General features: G+C 29.2%; 1 protein-coding gene across 3 annotated transcripts in view; it reads left to right on the top strand.

The window, feature by feature from the left end:
• Nucleotides 1–22769, top strand: part of LOC148180391 (protein turtle homolog B-like) — a 524867-nt gene that overhangs the window by 497397 nt on the left and 4701 nt on the right. For 2 of the 3 annotated variants that reach the window (XM_088049704.1, XM_088049705.1), the window contains exons 10-13: nucleotides 7260–7553; nucleotides 13754–14050; nucleotides 14179–14493; nucleotides 21560–21978. In XM_088049704.1, the coding sequence (XP_087905830.1) occupies nucleotides 7260–7553; nucleotides 13754–14050; nucleotides 14179–14493; nucleotides 21560–21978 (1325 nt within the window). The remainder of the gene's footprint in view (nucleotides 1–7259; nucleotides 7554–13753; nucleotides 14051–14178; nucleotides 14494–21559; nucleotides 21979–22769) is intronic. The other variant, XM_088049707.1, reaches the window with a different exon arrangement.

Raw genomic sequence — 22769 nt, forward strand, 5'->3', positions numbered from 1 at the left:
AAATTACCAATTTTCGAATAATCTCCATGCTTTCAAAGCAGAACTTTTGAATTTATGTTATTTCGCATGCTTCTCTTTTATCATTATTTTTTCTCTAAATGTTTTATGCTTAAAAAATAAACATTTTTAAAAGATTTGTCCTCTCCCAAATACTAATATCATTCAAAGTTATAACCGTTAAAGAATATCCGAAAAATAACTGTTCTCTCGGCTTAAATTTTAATCCTATCAAAAAATTACTACACTTATGAATTTAGTTTTAACATTTAAAAAAAAAATGTGTTTCTTAAAATTCGGAAATCGGTCCAATTTGTTTAATAATAAAGTTTTATAAACTTTGCAGCGTCTTCCAAAAGCTCTATTGAACTTTTTAATTTTTGAAAACATTTACTTACAACTGAAAAAAATCTAAAACGTCAGAAATGAAAAATGAAAATTTCATGGAAAATTATCGCCACCAAACTTTCAACACATAAAAATTTCACGTCACGTATTAAGCTGGGCGCACACAGTATGAAGCAAAGGAAGCTAAAAGGGTTTGAAATGGCTTGAGTTTGTTTGATGAAGTTGGAAAATCGAAAAAGGTTGTAACATCGGAAGTTTCTAAAAAAAAATTGCTTGAACTAATAATTTTGTCACATTAGTTCCAATGTCCAATCTCTCATGATATTGATAAAAATTTCAAAGTGCAGTTGAAGTCTTGTCGTGCATCAAACCATAAAACTTGAAATAGTTTTATTGAACCAAACACGCGATTAAAACAAGATAAAAATTTCAGCGACTTGCGTAAAATTTAACGTTTTAATTAAGTTTTCCTTTGAACTTTATGATGATAATAAAAATAAAGAAGTTGATGAATATTCAACCTGAGTAAGAAAATTCTTATTTACATTGTTCCCTTCAAGCAACTGTTAGTGGGATTTTACGGCGCGGCATTTGCTAGAGAGTCGCAATTTTGGAGTTCTTTAATAGATGGCGCCACCAATCAAATCGTGTATAGTGTAATTCGACTTTTTTGCCGCACTGCAGCAGCTTTTCCGCACTAGACCGTAATATTACAAATCGTTGCTTGTTGGCGGTTCGTAGCAGAAATGAAAACATGCTGGTGGTAAGCGTCCATTACAAAAATCAATATTAAGAAAAATAAGTGATTTATTTGATTTTCCACGAAAATGGCAAGCTGCAGTGTGATTTACGAGGAGTAATTTTGAAGAAAATTGGCTTATTTCGTTACATTTACGAGTTTGTAAGTTAAAGTAAGAAGAATATAGAAATTATTTGATTGCCTCTGTGGGTATCAGAGAGAGAAATGAAAACATTAAACTAATAAAGCAGTCATAAAAAAAGGTCAAACAAACAATTTCGGGGCGGCATTTACCTTAATAAAATTTATGTCGTTGAATAAAACCCCCCGAAATTTGATGTCGAAGATTTTCATTTCCACATCGTCATTTTAATCACTCTAAACGGACAGGGCATTATTAGAGAACTGTTTGTTCTTGAACAAAGGGTTGGCCTGGCTCTTTTATTTGCTAAATAAAACGTACATAAGTGGGCCCCAACTGTTCGTTGGAGTTTTCAGCAAAATCAAAGATAAAGTTCTGTTATAAATCAACAAATAAAGTGGAAGTTGTAATGTGTCTTGTGAATGCTCAAATGGCAAAATGTAACAGGAAATGGCGGTTACACATGCTACCGCTGGCGGCTTATTCCGCCTCGACGGAGGCAGTTGCCACCGCCCCCCTCAAATATCAATATTTGTATTAGCAACTTCCTGCCGCCGAGAGGCGACGACTCGCAACTTTATTTAGGAAAATTGTCATTGTAATGTTTCACTTTGTTTGTATGGAAGCAGTCGGGCGTTACGTTCGAACGTTAATTACTTTCGGCGCCTTTGTGCGAATTTTATGTCAAGAAAGGAATATTTAGATTGACCCACTTTGCATTTTAATAGTAGTTATAATTACAAAACTTTAGTTTTTAATATTCGAATTTTTTTATGTGTGCATTCATATTCCGGAGATTTCAAAATTCTCACATCTTTATTTAAAAGAACAAAAAAGTCTCGAAAAATTGAAAAGTGTAAAAACCAAGAAAAAATTTAAACATATACAAGAAGTTAGAAAAAAAATAGAAAATTTAAAAAGAATTTGAGGAAAATCTGAAAAAATTCTTGAGCATCTAAGGAGATTCTAAAGGAGCTGCATACATTAGAAATAATCTAAAGACAATCTAAAGATTTTAAAAAGAAATCTCAAGAGAGAATCTAATGAATCTAAAATCATTCAAGTATTCCAAAAAAATTAATGTAAGATCTTAAGGAACTCATGACTTCATTAGAATAAAAAATCTAAAAAAAATAAATTTCGAGCTATAAAAAAGACCAATGAGAATCTCGAGTTTTTCTTTTTCTTTTTCTACAGAAACCAGTTAGAATCAAAGTGAGTTTGGGTTAAATCAAAGAAAAAATGTACAATAAATTCTCAGAATATCTAAAGAATCCAAAGAAAAATGTGAAAAATCTACACCGAAGTAAGGAAATTTTAAAAAGATAATTTAAAATTAACCAGAAAGAACTACAAACTAAACACAATCTACGAAAAATCAAAAGAGAAATTATAGACAATCCAGGGAAAATCTAAAATGTATTTAATGGGAATCAGAATAATACAAAAAAAAACAAAAATAATCTAAAAAAATTTAGTACTTTTGGCTTGTTTATCAACTGTGATAAATTTCATACATTACAAAATTTTACAAAAGACAGAATTTTTAAAAATATGCATCACTTTTTATCAATTTCCGTAACTTTGGCTCTTTTTATTCTAAAACAATAAAATTTAGAGATTTCACTACTTTCGACTTGTTTATTAACTGTAATAAAATTTAAAATTTTAGAGCCAAACATAAAATTTTTAGAAATTTTTATTTTGAAATATTTGCACCACTTTCTTATAAATTTCGTAACTTTGGCAATTTTTATGCAATAATAAGAAAATTTAGAGGTTTTACTGCTTTTGACTTGTTTTTCAACTGTAATAAATTTCTAAATTTTAAATCAAAAGACAAAAATTTTGACTAACCAAAAATTTGCGCCACTTATTATTAAATTCCGTAACTTTGACAGTTTTCAATCAAAAACAATAAAATTTGGAGGCTTCACTACTTTCGATTTATTTATCAAGTGTGATAAATTTAAAAATTTTAAAGCAAAAAGAGAATTAATAGAAATTTTTATTTTTAAAAGGAACCAAAAATTTACTCTACTTTTTATTAAATTTCGTAACTTTGGCAGTTTTTAATCAAAAACAATAAAATTTGGAGGCTTCACTACTTTCGACTTATTTATCAAGCGTGATAAATTTCAAAATTTTAGAGCAAAGAACAGGAATTTTAGAAATTTTTGTTTTGAAGATGAACTAAAAATTTCCACCATTTTTATCCAATTCTGTAACTTTGACACTTTTTGTTCAAAATCAAAACAACTTGAAGGTTTCACTACTTTAGACATTTTTATCAACTGTGATAAATTTTAAAATTTTAAAGCAAAAAGAGAATTAATAGAAATTTTTATTTTTAAATGGAACCGAAAATTTGCACTACTTTTTATTAAATTTCGTAACTTTGCCAGTTTTTAATCAAAAACAATAAAATTTGGAGGCTTCACTACTTTCGACTTATTTATCAAGCGTGATAAATTTCAAAATTTTAGAGCAAAAAACAGGAATTTTAGAAATTTTTGTTTTGAAGATAAACTAAAAATTTCCACCATTTTTATCCAATTCTTTAACTTTGACACTTTTTGTTCAAAATCAAAACAATTTGAAGGTTTCACTACTTTAAACTTGTTTATCAACTGTGATAAATTTAAAAAGTTTAAAGCAATAAGAAAATTATTAGAAATTTTTATTTTGAAAAGGAACCAAAATTTTGCACTACTTTTTATTAAATTTCGTAACTTTGCCAGTTCAAAAACAATAAAATTTGGAGGCTTCACTACTTTCGACTTATTTATCAAGCGTGATAAATTTTAAAATTTTAAATAGCGAAAAGAGAATTTTTAGAAATTTTCATTTTAAAAAAGAACCAACAATTTGTACCACTTTTTATTAAATTCCGCAACTTTGGCATTTTTTTATTTAAAACAATAAATTTTAAAAGCTTTACAATTTTGACTTGTTTATCAACTGTTATAAATTTCAAAATTTTAGAGCAAGACAGATTTTCTAAATTTTTACTTTAAATTGGAACTAAAATTTTTTTAGTTTTTATTAAATTCCGTAACTTTGGCACTTTTTATTCAAACAAAATTTGGAGATTTTATTACTTTTTATGTGGTTATTAACGGTTAACGGTGACAAATTATAAAATTTTAGAGCAAAAGACCAAAGTTTTAGAATTTTTTATTTTGAAAGCTAACCAAAATTTGCGCCACTTATTATTAAATTCCGTAACTTTGACAGTTTTCAATCAAAAACAATAAAATTTGGAGGCTTCACTACTTTCGACTTATTTATCAAGTGTGATAAATATAACAATTTTAAAGCAAAGAACAGGAATTTTAGAAATTTTTGTTTTGAAGATAAATTAAAAATTTCCACCATTTTTATCCAATTCTGCAACTTTGACAATTTTTGTTCAAAATCAAAACAATTTGAAGGTTTCCATACTTTCGACATTTTTATCAACTGTGATGAATTTTAAAATTTTAAAGCAAAAAGAGAATTAATAGAAATTTTTATTTTTAAAAGGAACCAAAAATTTACTCTACTTTTTATTAAATTTCGTAACTTTGCCAGTTTTTAATCAAAAACAATAAAATTTGGAGGCTTCACTACTTTCGACTTATTTATCAAGCGTGATAAATTTCAAAATTTTAGAGCAAAAAACAGGAATTTTAGAAATTTTTGTTTTGAAGATAAACTAAAAATTTCCACCATTTTTATCCAATTCTTTAACTTTGACACTTTTTGCTCAAAATCAAAACAATTTGAAGGTTTCACTACTTTAAACTTGTTTATCAACTGTGATAAATTTAAAAAGTTTAAAGCAATAAGAAAATTATTAGAAATTTTTATTTTGAAAAGGAACCAAAATTTTGCACTACTTTTTATTAAATTTCGTAACTTTGCCAGTTCAAAAACAATAAAATTTGGAGGCTTCACTACTTTCGACTTATTTATCAAGCGTGATAAATTTTAAAATTTTAAATAGCGAAAAGAGAATTTTTAGAAATTTTCATTTTAAAAAAGAACCAAAAATTTGTACCACTTTTTATTAAATTCCGCAACTTTGGCATTTTTTTATTTAAAACAATAAATTTTAAAAGCTTTACAATTTTGACTTGTTTATCAACTGTTATAAATTTCAAAATTTTAGAGCAAGACAGATTTTCTAAATTTTTACTTTAAATTGGAACTAAATTTTTTTTAGTTTTTATCTAATTCCGTAACTTTGGCACTTTTTATTCAAACAAAATTTGGAGATTTTATTACTTTTTATGTGGTTATTAACGGTTAACGGTGACAAATTATAAAATTTTAGAGCAAAAGACCAAAGTTTTAGAATTTTTTATTTTGAAGGCTAACCAAAATTTGGACTACTTTTTATTAAATTCCGTAACTTTTAAAATTTTTTATTCAACAAAAAAAATTTCTACTTTGTACTTTTTTTACTACTTTCAACTAGTTTATCAGCTGAGATAAATTTCAAAATTTTAGAGCAAAAGACAGAATTTTTAGAAATTTTTAAATAAATTTAAAAATATTAGAGCAAAAGACCGAATTTTTAAAAATATTTATTTTGAAGAAGAACTTAAATTGCCCACCACTTTAAATTCCGTAATTTGGACACTTTTTATTCAAAAACTAAAAAGGCTTTACTACTTTCAACTTATTTGTCAACTGCTATAAATTTCAAAATTTTAGAGCAAAAAACAGAATTACAGGGAAATTGATAATTTTCTTGAATTTTTACACAACTTTCATCTTCTAAAATTTTTCAATTTTTACATATTTACTTAACATTTTCCTAGATACTTTCTAGTATTTTTCACAATTTTTGCATTCTTTGTTCTCCTCTTTCCTTCTTCAAATTAATTGCAAATTAACAATTCTAATTATTGTGTAAACCGGCACATGCAATATAAAATGTGAAAATCCATCATCACCCAGGCCCTAAAAGTAAGATTTTAAAATTAACCGACTGAAATCGAAGCACAAATGCATTTATTTCCGCCGCTTTATACAGTAATAAAGTCTTTCCTCCACCTCAGCTCAGATTAAAAAGCGCCCCAGCTAAAAAAAGAGTAAAATTAACTCCACGAACGAAGTAATACCGTTATCGATTTTGCCTTCAAACTACAGGCATTAATCACTTCTACTTAACACAGTTGACATTGTAGCGACAATGTTACGTTGCACCAGCAGCACTTACGGTTTTATGTAGATTAGAGACAGGCTGGTGTTGTGAACTCCAATTGAGAAGATTACAACTACGAGACCTGGTTTGCAAGCCAACATCTTCAAGCAGCCACGAAACCGCTACAGAACCATTACAAGTTTCTAATTAATAAAATCAAATTAAAATTCAATTTGGCCAGGAACTGAGATTGTCGCATGGTCAAAAATATGTCAGAAACCACCATTAGGTAAGATGGATGGTTTTCTTTGACTCGATTTTCATCAAGGCAGGGCGTGGTTCTTGGTATCAATAATTCGGGGAAAAATGAGTCTTTCATAAACAAGTTTAATGGCGGCGTTGTGCTCTTTCATAAGTTGGGGAATTTATGTGGGCGACATCCACGTGGAATAAAATCCACTAAGAGCACAGACCGCGAAAAACTCGACTTCGATATTATAGCGTTTATTTCGTTCTAAATAAGATTTTTTATGTGACATGTTCTAGATAGTAGTTGTTTACGAAAGCCTTAAATCACAACTCCGCAAAACCGATTTCTAAACCCTAAGAGGTTGTCCGTTCACATGTCCCAAAGAAAATGATGGATGTGTTTGTGTATTCTTACAATTCCAGGTATTTTTACTCACTCGTGATTTATCTGCCCCGGCGCATATTAAACTTTTTTCCCAAAAATCCTGCGATTCGGCACTAACTCAAATATTAGTTCTTCTCCTAGACATTAAAATGAACTTAACATCATCAATCACGTATGCACGCGCCGGCTAAATTCTCGCCTTTCCCCAATCCATGTCATTTTTTAATGGTCGTTCATTATAATTAATTTCTCCTCTTTTCTCCAGTTATTCCGACTTGTCGACCCGGGCAAGCGAAGGTCTTCGGCGTGGCAAGGCATGAAACAGCGCGCATCCTGTGCGAACTCGAAGCCAATCCGACAGATGTGCAGTTTATTTGGAAATTTAATAACTCGGCTGATACCGTCGACATTCCGCAAAGTCAGATTCATAGCGAAAGGACGAGAAGCACGGCGGCGTACAAGCCGATGACTGAGCTGGACTATGGCACTCTTCTGTGCTGGGGGCGCAACGAAATCGGAATGCAGAAGGAGCCATGCATATTTTACATCAATCCTGCAGGTGAGTCACTTGGGGCAAGTTGTTACCCGGGGTAAGTTGCCAACAAATGAATTATATGAGGCACGTTGTTATTTGGGGTAAGTTGCCAACCAATGAGTTATATCGGGGAAGTTGTTACTTGGGATAAGTTGCCAATAGAAGAGTTATATGGGGCAAGTTGTTACTTAGGGTAAGTTGGCAATGTTTAAATGACGTGTGTAAATAAGTGCAACAACTTGTAATAACACCAATAACAATAAACTAAACTAAACAAAAAATGAGTTATATGGGGCAAGTTGTTACTTGAGGTAAGTGGCTAACAAATGAGTTATATGGGGAAAGTTGCCAACAAATGTGTTATATCAGGAAAGTTGTTACCTGGGGTAAGTTGCCAATATATGAGTTATATGGGGCAAGTTGTTCCTTAGGGTAAGTTGGCAATGTTTATATGACGTGTGTAAACAAGTGTAACAACTTGTAATTACACCAATAACAATAAACTAAACTAAACTAAGCAACAAATGAGTTATATGGGGCAAGTTGTTACTTGGGGTAAGTTGGCAATGTTTATATGACGTGTAAACAAGTGCATAACACCAATAACCGTAAACTAAACTAAACAACAAATGAGTTATATGGGGCAAGTTGTTACTTGGGGTAAGTTGCCAACAAATGAGTTATATCGGGGAAGTTGTTACTTGAGGTAAGTTGCCAATATATGAGTTATATGGGGCAAATTGTTGCTTAGATTAAGTTGGCAATGTTTATATGATGTGTGTAAACAAGTGTAACAACTTGTAATAACACCAATAACAATAAACTAAACTAAACTAAGCAACAAATGAGTTATATGGGGCAAGTTGTTACTTGGGGTGAGTTGGCAATGTACAGTATGTCCCCGGATTGAGTTCACAAGAGGGAAAAAAAGTTTATTTTTCATTTTACAAAAAAATCACAAAGGAATAACATTTTTTGCTTTTTTCAAAACAGATAAATCTGCAATTAAAATTTCAAAATTATTAGTTTGTACTCTTAAAATTAATTTTTTCATTATTTTTATTTATTAAATTTTGTAATCGTATTCAAATAATTGCAAGCTGTGGATTCACAAAATCAAATAGTGCGTTAAAGATTAAAGAAAAATTTTCCTAATAATGTGTAAGTATTAAAAAATTGGAAAAAAATGCAATTGCATCCTTAACAATAATTGAGAAAATTCGAAACAGTCGAAAAAAATACGACTTAGAATTGAACTATGTGCTAAAACAGGTAATGGGTCATTCAAATAGTAGAAATTGGTTTGAGTTAAGGAACAAATTTCATTCCTTTGACATTTTTTGCTAAATTAAAATAAAAAAGTTCTTCGTTATTTTTTGTTTTTTTCGATTTCCAGAACACAGCTTGATAATATTAAAGTTTTAATTACAGATTTATTTATTTTAAATTAAGCAAAAAATATTATTCCTTTGTCATTTTTCTGTAAAATGAAAAATAACGTTTTTTTTCCTCTTGTGAACTCAATCCGGGGACATACTGTATATATGACGTGTAAACAAGTGCAACAGCTTGTAATAACACCAATAACAATAAACCAAACTAAACAACAACTGAGTTATATAGAGAAAGTTGCTATTTAGGGTAAGTTGCCAATATGTGAGTTATATGGGGCAAGTTGTTACTTGGGGTAAGTTGGCAATGTTTATATGACGTGTGTAAACAAGTGTAACAACTTGTGATAACACCAATAACAATAAACTAAACAAAATAACAAATTAGTTATATGGGGAAGTTGTTACTTGGGGTAAGTTGCCAATAGGTAAGTTATATGGGGCAAGTTGTTACTTGGGGTAAGTTGGCAATGTTTATATAACGTGTGTAAACAAGTGTAACAACTTATAATAATACCAATAACAATAAACTAAACTAAACAACAAATGAGTTATATGGGGAAAGTTGCTACTTAGGGTAAGTTGCGACTATGTGAGTTATATGGGGCAAGTTGTTAGTTGGGGTAAGTTGGCAATGTTTATATGACGTGTGTAAACAAGTGTAACAACTTGTAATAACACCAATAACAATAAACTGAACTAAACTAAACATCAAATGAGTTATATGAGGCAAGTTGTTACTTGGGGTAAGTTGACAATGTTTACATGACGTACGTAAACAAGTGTAACAGCTTGTAATAACACCAATGACAATAAACTAAACTAAACATCAAATGAGTTATATCGGGGAAGTTGTTACTTGAGGTAAGTTGCCAATATATGAGTTATATGGGGCAAATTGTTGCTTAGGGTAAGTTGGCAATGTTTATATGACGTGTGTAAACAAGTGTAACAACTTGTAATTACACCAATAACAATAAACTAAACTAAACTAAGCAATAAATGAGTTATATGGGGCAAGTTGTTACTTGGGGTAAGTTGGCAATATTTATATGACGTGTATAAACAAGTGTAACAGCTTGTAATAACACCAATAACAATAAACTAAACAACAAATGAGTTATATGAGGAAAGTTGCTATTTAGGGTAAGTTGCCAATATGTGAGTTATATGGGGCAAGTTGTTATTCCGTCCGCAGCGACAACTTGCCCCGTTAATTTCAGAGGAAGGAAATGTATGTAGAAATGTAACAATTCCGGCTCAAGCGCGTCTGGAGCGCGTCTGGAAAGATACAAATTGTGGAGTGCTCTAAGTAAAAAGACCTTATTAGTGTGAGTGCTCATCGTGTCATTAACAATAATCCCGAACTTATTTCAGGGATATCGTGTCACAGGGAAGATTTGTTTTTTTCTTTTTTGATCGTAGATGTTAGCTGAGCGTTCTGTAACATTATTGATTTCATTTTTCTCATTTCATATTACTGGAATTTCTATTAAAGGGATTATTGGAAACTTATCTGTTTGAAAACACGCTTGTTTTGGGGAGAACGAGATTCTACCTTAATTTGGAATATTTTTGCTCGTTTTACTGTGGATTCCATGTAAAACATGAAATTGGAAAAAATACAAGCAATATTAGATTTTTTATATTAAACAATACATATGTTATTATGTGGAAATTATTTAAATTGCTGTAATCGAAGGTTAGATAAAAAATTTTAAATTCCAGTACAAGTTTTTATCAAAATTGTTTTTGGATTCGGGTTTTTATAAGCCCACCAATTTTTGAGTCTTCCTCCTTTTTAAATTTTAATGGTCGCTTATTTAATCTAAAATACTGAAAATTTTTAATTCATCCTAATACTAAAAATCCGTTTTTGTTCTTAAAATTTGGAATTTAGCAAAGTTAATCAACGTGTAGTAGTAATGCTCTCAAATTTCATTCTTGAAATTCTAAAATAAGAGCAAACTTAAAACTGAATGTAGAATTTTGAAAATTTTTAATTTGTCCTAAAATAAATATTTTCTAAAAAAACCGTTTCTTGTTCTAAAATTTTAGAATTTGGCAATGCTAACAAACCTGTTAAAGTTAACAATGTCTTCAAATTTTATTATTGAATTCCATCTTTTAGTAAAAATACGAAATTTAATGCCAAATATTGCAAATTTTTACTTCGTTCTAAAATCAAATATTTCTAAAAAATCTGTTTCTAGTTCTCAAAATTTGGAATTTAGTAGAATTGATCAGCGTGTCAAAAGTAGTAATTTTATTCTTAAACTCCTTTAATTAAAGAAAACTCAAAACTTAATGTAGAATTTTGAAATTTTTCTTCGTTCTAAAATAAACATTTTTAAAAATTAGTTTTTAATTCTAAAATTTTGGAGTTGGGCAGAATTAATAAGCGTGTTAAAAATGGTAACGCCTTCTAATTTAATTAAAATAATTGAAAATTGTCCTAAAATAAAAATTTCTAAAAAATCTGTATGTGGTTTTAAAATTTTGGAATCTGGCAGTGTTAATAAGCGTGTTACTAGTAGTAAAACCTCCAAATTTAATTCTTGAATTCCTAAAATTGGTCAAAATACGAATCTGAATGTACAATATTGAAAATTGTTAGTTCGTCCTAAAATAGAAAATATTAAAAAATCTTTTTTTTGTTCTAAAATGTTGAAATTGGTCAGAGTTAATACGTGTTAAAAGTAGTAACGTCTCCAAATTTCATTCCTGAATTCCCATAACTAAAGAACATTGGAAACTGAATGTAGAATATAGAAAAATTTTTATTTGTTCTCTGCAAAATCTGTTTTTGGTTTTAAAGTTTTAGACTTTGTCAAACTTAATAAGCGTATTTAAGGTAGTAACGCTTTTAAATTTTATTATTACATTTCTTCTGTTAGCGAAAATACGAAATTTAATTCAGAATATTGCAAATTGTTATTTCGTTCTAAAATAAAAGAAATTAAAAAAAAATTCTAGTTCTAAAATTTTGTAATTTGGCATAGTTAATAAGCTTGTCAAAATGAGTAACGCCTCCAAATTTCATTCTTGAATTCCTTAAATTAAAGAAAACAGGAAACTCAATGTATAATTTTGGAAACAATTAATCCGTCCTAAAATAAAAAAATTCTCAAACATCTATTTCAGGTGCCAAAATTTTGTAATTAGGCAGATGTGTCAAGAGTAGTAATGTTCCATTTTGAAATTTTTAAAATTGCAGAAATTAGTAAACTTAATTTAAAATATTGGAAACTTTAAGTTCGTATTATAACAAAAATTTCTCAAACTTTGTTTCTAAGTTCGTTCTCTAATTTTGGAATTCGTCAGATAATAAACGTGTTAAAAGTACTAACACCTCCAAATTTTATTCCTAAATTCTTTAAATTAAAGAAAATTGGAAACTTAATGTAGAACATTGAAATATTTTGTTTGTCCGTAAATAAAAAATGTCTAGTTCTAAAATTTTGGAATTTGGAAGAGTTAATAAGCGTGTTAAAAGTAGTAACACTCCCAAATTTTATTCTTGTGTTCCTTCTGTTAGAGAAAATACCAAATTGAAGCATTGCAAATTTAAAAAAAAATGTTTTTGGATCTAAAATTTGAGAAATTGGCAAAGTTAATAACCGCGGCAAAATTAATAATGCTTTCAAATTCCATTCTTATTCCTAAAATTAGAGAAAATACGAAACTTACCTAATGTAGTTAGTAGTTACGTTCTAAAATAAAAAAATGTCTAAAATATATATTTCTGGTTGTACAATTTTGGAATTTGGCAGAGTTAATAAAGGGGATAAAATTAGTAACGCTTTCAAATTTCATTCTTGAATTCCTCAAATTAGCGAATTGGGATGCTTAGGTCGGTCTACAATCCTTCGATTGGTTCAATTTACTCAACACATCCTATTTTTTCCCATTTATGCTTCTTTACACTCTCGTGTTTCTTAAATATTTCAATTTTTTTTACATGTAATTTAAATTTTTTAGATCATTTGGATAGTTAAAAAAACAGTTTTTTCGTATTTGTGTTTTTTATTTTTCTTAAATTCTTTATAATTTCTATGGATTTCTTCAATTTTTGAAACATTGAAATCTTTGCAATAGTTCGATTACTTAATTTTTTTCTTGGCTTTCCTTACATTTTCCTAATTCTTTCGATTTGCCAAAGTTTTTCAATTTACTCGATTTTTGCGTTTTTTGAGACCTTCAAAAATATCCTATTTTTAAAAGGTTCATTTTTTTGCTTTTTTGGAATACGAAAATTTTCACAAAATTTTCTATACCTACGTATTCAATTCGCCATTCAAAATTGGATTAAATTTTTCAAATTACAATACTTATCCACCCGTTTTTCTATAACTAAATATTTCAGCTTCTGAGAAAGTTTAGAATCAACAAAAATTAGAACTTGACACACTGAAATTCTAAAAAACTGAGAATCGAACCTTGTCAATTAACTAACTCTGCGAACTAATCTCAACATTTCTGTAATTCTTTTGAAATTAAATTGAATTAAATTGGTTTGATGATGCATATTTTAGGGCGCCTTTAAAAACTTCAAACTTTTTAGAGATTTGACGCAAACCCCTCGTGCGCTAAGTCCCACAAGGACAAAACTTTATTAATTAATTCTTATTTTCGCTGTTTTCAATCTAATTTCACTTGACTTTTAGTCTTCACTAAAGACATTTAGTCTTCACAAGTCATTTCCTAGTTTCCCAAGTTAGTTTCTAGTCAGTTCAGTCGAGGAAAAAAGTGAAATTGGAACTTGAACCCGAAGCACAAAGAAAAATTTAATTTATTTTTGGGTGTCAACAGATTGCGATTTTTCCGTTCCAGGCAAACCCGACGCCCTCTCAAACTGTACAATCCTTAATTCGACAGCGGAATCATTGCACGTGGAATGTACGGAAGGCTTCGATGGTGGTTTGCAGCAAGAATTCATTATGGAAGTGTACGACACGCAGTCACGCAAATTGGTGAGCAACGTCACGTCAAAAAATCCCATTTTCACTGTGGGAGGATTGGAATCCGGGCTCCGGTTCGACATCGGGCTTTACGCCTCTAACAAGAAGGGACGAAGCGACGTCACCCCTCTTCATGCATTCACCCTTAAATCGGCGGAAAAGCACACAGGTAAAGAAAACATGCACTATTCAAGCAACTGTACCCAAAAGAGAAATAACGATAACTAAGGGAAGCTCCGAATTAATATTCCAGCTCGGTTTTCCGATGTACCTAAAGTTTTTTTTTGTTGTTTGTAGTTGGTAAAAGTAGTAAACTCTTTCCACCGGAAAATTGCACACTGCTTCGTCAAAGTCAGTTCTATCTCAGGATAAAATGTCAAGTTTCCGAGAAAAAACGTGACGTGAACGACACCTACGCTCTCCAGGTCTTCCATGCGGAAAGTCGCATTTTAATCGGAACCGCCACGTCCCCAACTCCTGACGATATCGTTTTTAAAAGCTTACCGCAAAGATACGATGATTTGTTGCTGTTTATTCGCACAAAGAATCGCAATGTTTTGAGCGAGGCGAATGTTATTTACGCTTCTAAGGCTGCGCTGAGCAGAACGGGCGGTAAGACACTTAAAATCAAGGTTTTAAGGTTGTAGCGTGGTATGGTGGTTTGCTTTAATTATAATTTACTCTAACTTTTCGAAATTATCTGCTGGAACGAGGTGGAGACTGGGATATGCTAAAACCGAAAAGTTCAACATCATGATGCAAATTAAGCATGCAGTTTAGGAGCGCTGAGTAACAAGGAGAGTGGCGAAGATGATCGTAAATCAGTGGATATGAAATTTAAAATACATGGGCGGATTTACGGGGGTTTTATTTTTGCCGACAAGAAAATTATTAGCATGGAGATTAGGGCAGTTATGGGCGGTGGGATAAAACGGCGCTCGCTTCGCTCGCGACTGTTTCATTTTAGTAATTGTAGTGCATTTTGTTTCCTTAACTCGGGTAGATAAAAAAACAGTTTATGCCAGAAGAATTTTCTGCAGCTTAAAAACTAGGACATTTTTTAATTATTTTTTTTTTATATTTCATTTCCTGGTTTTTAACGATTTAATATCTTCTCTCAATTTGGAAGAGTATTCAATTTTCTGTAATTCTACGATTTTTTTCTATTATCATTGGATTCACTGTAGAAAAATTGTTAAATCGGAGGATTGGTGAAAAAAATTACATTTGAAGAAATTACAATACAATAAAGTGCAATAAGTTTGGGTTAATCGAGGTCCCATTGTATTAAATAATATCTATTTTTGAATTCTGATAGATCTCTGATAACCTGATTAAATTTGACAGTTTTTGGCTCAGAATTCCTACAATTATGGTGCTCAGATGACACTGTCGAAATTTTAATAACTTTCAAAAATTTGGAAAATCTGTGTTTATTAGTCCACAGTTTTCAAATTTAGCGCTCTTAAGAAACATTTAAGAAGAAAGCAAATTAGCATAATTTTAGAATTATTGACTAAAAGATAGTCAAATTATTAATTATTATCATACTTTTACTGATGTTCAAATTTCAAAATGTTGTAAAATCTGTGTTTATTTGTATACTATTTTCAAATTTGGTACTTTTTAAAAACATTTGAGACAAAACAACTTGACATAATTTCACAATTATCAACTAAAATGTACTAAAATTACAGCTTTTAAATGCCTTTGTCAAATTTTTAACGACGTTTAAAATTTAAAAATTTGTAAAATTTGTGTTTATTAATCTACAGTTTTCAAATTTGGCGTTCTTAAAAAACAGTAAAATAGAAACAAATTGACAAAATTTTACTATTATCGACTAAAAGATACTAAAATTATTGTATTTATATCGCATTGTTGAACTTTTATTGACGCTCAAATTTCAAAAATTTATAAAATCTGTGTTTGATGATCTACAGTTTTTAAATTTAGTATTTTTAAGAAACAGTTAAAAAGGAGCAACTTGACAAAATTTCACAATTATTCACTGAAAGATACTAAAATTATAGCACTTAAATTTTGCATTATCGAACTTTTAACGATGACGCGACGTTTCAAATTTCAAAAATTTGTAAAATCTGTGTTTATTAGTCCACATTTTTCAAATTTGGCGCTCTTAAGAAACATTTTAGAAAAAAAGCAAATTAGCATAATTTTAGAATTATTGACTAAAAGATACTTAAATTTTTACATTTATTATCATACTTTTACTGATGTTCAAATTTCAAAATGTTGTAAAATCTGTGTTTATTGGTCTACTGTTTTTAAATTTGGTACTTTTTAGAAACATTTGAGACAAAACAGACATAATTTCACAATTATCAACTAAAATGTACTAAAATTACAGCTTTTAAATGCCTTTGTCAAATTTTTAACGACGTTTAAAATTTCAAAAATTTGTAAAATTTGTGTTTATTAATCTACAGTTTTCAAATTTGGCGTTCTTAAAAAACAGTGAAATAGAAACAATTTGACAAAATTTTACTATTATCGACTAAAAGATAGTAAAATGAATGCATTTATATGGCATTGTCGAACTTTTAATGACGCTCAAATTTCAAAAATTTGTAAAATCTGTGTTTAATGGTCTACAGTTTTAAAATTTAGTATTTTTAAGAAACACTTGAAAAGGAGCAACTTGACAAAGTTTCTCAATTATTCACTGTAAGATACCAAAATTATAGCACTTAATTTTTGCATTATCGAACTTTTAACGATGACGCGACGTTTCAAATTTCAAAAATTTGTAAAATCTGTGTTTATTAATCCACATTCTTCAAATTTGGTGCTTTTAATAAGCAGTAGAAGAGAAACAACTTGACAAAATATTACAATTATCGACTGAAAGAAACTAAAATTATTGCACTTAGATCACAATGTCAAACTTTTAATGATGTTCAAATTTCAAAATCATTTTTTATTGGTTTTTAGTTTTCAAACTTGGTACTTTTAAAAAACTACTAAAAAGTAACAACTTGACAAAATTTTGCAATTATCCACTGAAAGGTACTAAAATTATAGTTCTTAAATGGTGTAGTCAAACTTTTAAAGACGTTTTAAATTTCAAAAATCTGTAAAATCCGTGTTTATTAATCCAGTTTTCAAATTTTGCGGTCTTAAGAAATATTTAAAAAGAAGCAAATTAGCAAAATTTTATAATGATCGACTAAAAGACACTCAAATTATTGCATTTAGATCGCCTGGTCAAACTTTTACTGATGTTTAAATTTCAAAATGTTGTAAAATCTGTGTTTACTGGCCTAGAGTTTTCAAATTTGGTACATTTAAGAAACATTTGAGACGAAACAACTTGACATGATTCTACAATTATTAACTGAAAGTTACTAAAATTATAGCACTTAAATGCCATTGTCAAATTTTAACGACGCCACGTTTCAAATTTCAAAACTTTGTAAAATTTGTGTTTATTAGTCAACAGTTTTGAAATTTGGCGCTCTTAAAAACAGTAAAATTATTGCTCTTAGACCGCATTGTCAAACTTTTAATGATGTTCACAATTCAAAATTTTGTAAAATTTGTGTTTATTGGTCTACAGTTTTCAAATTTGATACTTTTAAAAAAGAGTTAAAACGAAACAATTTGACAAAATTTCACCATTGTCAACTGAAAGGTACTAAAATTATAACACTTAAATGGCATTGTCAAACTTTTAACAACGCTTCAAATTTCAAAAATCTGTAAAATCCGTGTTTATTAGTCCACAGTTTTTAAATTTAGCGTTCTTAAGAAACAGTTAAAAAGAAACACATTGACAAAATTTGACAAATATTGACTGTGAGGTAATAAAATTATTGCACTTAGATCACACTGTCGACCTTTCATTGCCATAAACATTTCAAAATTTTGTAAAATTTGTGTTTATTGGTCTACAGTTTTCGAATTTGGTACCTTTAAGAAACAGTTGCAACGAAACGACTTGACAAAATTTCACAATTATCAACTGAAAGGTTCTAAAATTATAGCACTTAATTTAATTACATTGTCAAACTTTTAACGACGTTTCAAATTTTAAAAATTTGGAAAATCCCTGTTTAATTAGTCGACAGTTTTCAAATTTGACGCTCTTAACAAACAGTTAAGAAGAAACAAATTAGCAAAATCTTACAATTATCGACTGAAGGATGCAATATTATGGCACTTAAATATTTACTTAACTTTTAATAACTTAAAATTTTAAAATCTTGTAAAATTTGTGTTATTGGTCTACTATTTTCAAATTTAGCATTCTCAAGAAATATTAAAAATCGACTGAGAGGTACTGAAATAATGGCACTTAAATAGCATTCTCGACCTTATAATAACCATCAAATTTCAAAATTTTGTAAAATCTGTGCTTATTTGTCTACATTTTTAAATTTGGCACTCTTAAGAAACAGTTAAAGAGAAACAAATTGACAACATTCTAAAACTATGGCATTTATATATGGCACTGTCGAACTTTCAATGACGTCAAAATTTCAAAAATTTGTAAAATCCGTGTTTATTGGTTTACAGTTTTCAAATTTGGCATTATTATGAAGCAGTTGAAGAGAAACAACCTGACAAAGTTTTACAATTATTGACTGAAAGATACAAAAATTATGGCACTGTCGAACTTTTAATAACGTTCAAAATTTAAAAATTTGTAAAATTTGTGTTTTTTGGTCTACAGTTTTCAAGTTTGGAGTTTTTAAGAAACAATTGAAGCGGATCAACTTGACAAAATTTTACAATTATCGATTAAAAGATACTAAAATTGAGGAAATATTTTTCACAACTCAATAAATCCAATTTTGACTGACAGTTTTAATGTGAATTTGAGATTATTTTGGGTAAATCTAACAATGTGTATTTTTTATTCAGTGAAAACCCTCTTGCTAAAACATTGTGTTACTCTCTTATGCCAAAATAGTTGAAGTAAATTTGAAGAAAATTGAACAAATTATCGTTATATAGCAAATAGCTCCTCAATTATCCACAAAAAGGTTTTAAAATTATAGCACTTAAATGATGTTGTCGAACTTTTAACGACGTTTCAAACTTCAAAAATCTGTAAAATCCGTGTTTATTAGTCCACAGTTTTCAAATTTAGCGCTCTTAAGAAACATTTAAAAAAAAGCAAATTAGCATAATTTTAAAATTATTGACTAAAAGATATTCAAATTATTGCATTTATTGTCATACTTTTACTGATGTTAAAATATTAAAATGTTGTAAAATCTGTGTTTATTGGTCTACAGTTTTCAAATTTAGTACTTTTAAGAAACATTTGAGACAAAACAACTTGACATAATTGCACAATTATCAACTAAAGGTACTAAAATTATAGCATTTAAATGCCTTTGTCAAATTTTTAACGACGTTTTAAATATCAAAAATTTGTAAAATTTGTGTTTATTAGTCCACAGTTCAAATTTGGCGCTCTTAAAAAATTGTAAAATAGAAACAAATTGACCAAATTATTACTATCGACTGAAAGGTACTAAAATTATTGCATTTAGATCGCATTGTTGAATTTTTAATGACGCCCAAATTTCAAAAATTTGTGTTTAATAGTCTATATTTTTTAAATTAAAAACAGTTGAAAGCAAACAATTTAACAAACTTTTACAATTATCGATTGAAAGATCTTAAAATTTTGGCACTGTTGACCTTTTATTGTCTAAGACATTTCAAAATTTTGTAAAATTTGTGTTTATTGGTCTACAGTTTTTAAGTTATTTTTAAGAAACAGTTAAAAAGGAGCAACTTGACAAAATTTCACAATTATTCACTGAAACATACCAAAATTATAGCACTTAAATTTTGCATTATCAAACTTTCAACGATGACGCGACATTTCAAATTTCAAAAATTTGTAAAATCCGTGTTTATTAGTCCACATTTTTCAAATTTGGTACTTTTAATAAGCAGTAGAAGAAAAACAACTTGACAAAATATTACAATTATCGACTAAAGAAACAAAACGTATTGCATTTAGATCACATTGTCGAACTTTTCATGACGTTCAAATTTCAAAAATTTGTAAAATCTGTGTTGTTTGGTCTATAGTTTTCAAATTTGGCGCATTTGAAAAACAATTAAAAAGAAACAACTTGATCAAATTTAACAATTACCGACCGAAAGGTACTAAATGAATCTATCTTTCGCTGACGTTCAAAAGTTTTAAAAATTTGTAAAATCTGTGTTTATTGGTTTAAGTTTTTTAATTTAGCGCGCATAAGAAACAGTTGAAAAGAAACAAATTGGTAGAATTTTACAATTATTGACTGAAAAATATTAAAAGTATGCAATCAGCTAGTATTGTCGCACTACAACGACTTTCAAATTTCAAAAACATGTAAAATCGGTGCTTATTGCTCGGCAGTTTTCAAATTAAGTTCTTTTAAGAAGCAAAAAACAACTTTGCCGACTAACAGATACTAAAATTATGGCACTTAGATGGTATTGTCAATCCTTTGATACCAAGAAAAAATCAAAATTTCAAAAATTCGTAAAATCCGTGTTTATTCATCAATAGTTTTCAAATTTGATGCTTTTAAGAAACAGTTGAAGGCAAACAATTTTACGAAATTTGGTAATTATCGACAAAAAAATTGTAAAATTGTGGAATTTAAATCGCACAGTTGACCTTGAACGGCATTCAGATTTCAAAATTTGGTAAAATTTGGGTTTTTGGTCTACAGATTTCATTTAGTGTTCTTAAAAAACAATAAAAACAAACTGAAAAAACTTTATAATTATCGAGTAAAAGGTACTAATATTATGTTACTTAATAGACACTGTTGTTTACATTTTTCAAATTTAGCGCTCGAAAGGAACAACCTGACTTTTTACAACTTTTACAATTATCGAGCAAAAAATAAAAAAATTATGGTGCTTCGATGGCATTCATTGTCTAACTTTTAATGACGTTCAAGTTTCAAAATTTTTAAAATCTGTGTTTATTGGTCTACACTTTGCCAATTTGGCACAGTTAAAGAGAAACGACTTGACAAAATTTTACAACTGTCGAGTAGAAAGTACTAAAATTATGGCAACTACATGTTATAGTCGAACATTTATAAACTTTCAAATTTCAAAAATTTGTAAAATCTATATTTATTAGTTTTCAGTTTTCAATTTTAGTGCGCTTAAGAAACAGTTAATGAAGAACAATTTGATCAAATTTTACAATTATCAACTGAAAGATACTAAAATAACTTGCTCTATCGATTATTACCAAACTTGAATTCATAGCAAAAAAAATTGAATCTAAAACTCTAAAAATGGGAGTATTAAGACAATTTCAGTTATTTTAAGGCTTCATAAAATTCCGATTTTTGATCAAACATTTTTCTAGTTTAGAAAAGTTGTGGAATAAAATTTTGTACACTTTTCCATAATTGCCAGCATCAATATTATAACAATTTATGGAATACTGTCATTACTGTCATTAACAAATTATTGAGTATGTAATATCCCAGTGTCTACCATCACCTCGTAAACTAAACTTCCCCCATACAAAGTGGCGCCTATTCATCATTCATCACCATAGCGCCCGCAAGCAAATTCTCCCATTTGTAATAATTGCTTCCAAATGCTGGTACTGGTTATGGTTGCTTTACAACCTTGTCGCATCAACCCTCTCCATAACAAATAAACTCTCTTCCAGCATCAACCCCAGCTTTACTCCAAATAACACCCCTACTTGGAGCCTTAATAGGAGTAGTAGCAGCTTTGATCCTCGTCGCCGTAATAATAGTAGTGGTTATACGTCTACGTGGTGGCGGCGAACGGGACGACAAAGACTACGACGATGGCGGTTTGTCATCGTCGGGACGCCGGTGCGTTGCCGGAAATGGAGATAAAGCCAGCACCGAACCATTAAATAAAGATTTGAACGATAGTGTTGACAGTTTGGAAGAGAAAAATCCTGATATCATTCCGCAGAACAATGGTGAAGATGACTACCAGGACGAGGAGCGCGCGTTTGAAAGGTTGAATAATGCACCACTGAGGGTGTATAGTAGGATGCAGAGTCCGAATAATCAAACGAAGAATGGGAATTATGACACGTATGCAACCAAAACGGTAAGATTTTGCAAGTTTTGTGGGATCTAGAGCCAGGGGAATGCTTGGTAGTGTTGCCAAAAAAGTAAAAAAACAAAGAAATTAAAAAAAAGTCGTTTATAAGCCATACTAAATTACAGACTTGTTACCTATGGGTTGTTCCATAATTTGTCTAAATTATAGAATTTTAGGACAAAAAGTGTGATTTTTAGAAACGTACTAAATTACAGGGAACTTTTTATTTCATGGACGAATGCAAAATACAATTTTTTTTCTTAAATTGTATAACTCTGACAGTTCTAATGTTAAAGCAATGATATTTGGTGAACTTATTGCTTTGGAGTTTTTTTAAAGTGTTCTAAATTTTAGAGAAAAAAAAGTATGAATTTTAGAATTTTTTGTTTTAGGAGGAACTTAAAATTTAAAATTTTCTTTCAAATGTTCGAAATCTGACAGTTCTGACATCAAAGCAAAAAAATTTGGTGAATTTATTGTTTTAGAGGCGTTTATAAAATGTACTAAACTACAAAAATCTTGTATTAAAAATTTAGAATTTTTTAAATTTTCATTTCATATACAAACCTTAAATTCAACATTCAAAAAAAATTCTAAAACGCCGACAATTCTAATGTTTAAGCAATGATATTTGGTAGACTTATTGCTTTGAGATTGTTTTTTAAAGAATTCTAAATTGTAGAATTTTAGAACAATAAATATGAATTTTAGAATTTTTTATTTTTGGAAGGTACTCAAAATTCAAAATATTTTATTTAATGTTCTAAATCAGACAGTTCTAATATTAGACAATGAAA

This window comes from Gnatocerus cornutus, chromosome 1 (assembly GCF_029298725.1).
Source record: "Gnatocerus cornutus isolate USDA-ARS CGAHR chromosome 1, icGnaCorn1.1, whole genome shotgun sequence".
Taxonomy (NCBI): Eukaryota; Metazoa; Arthropoda; class Insecta; order Coleoptera; family Tenebrionidae; genus Gnatocerus; species Gnatocerus cornutus.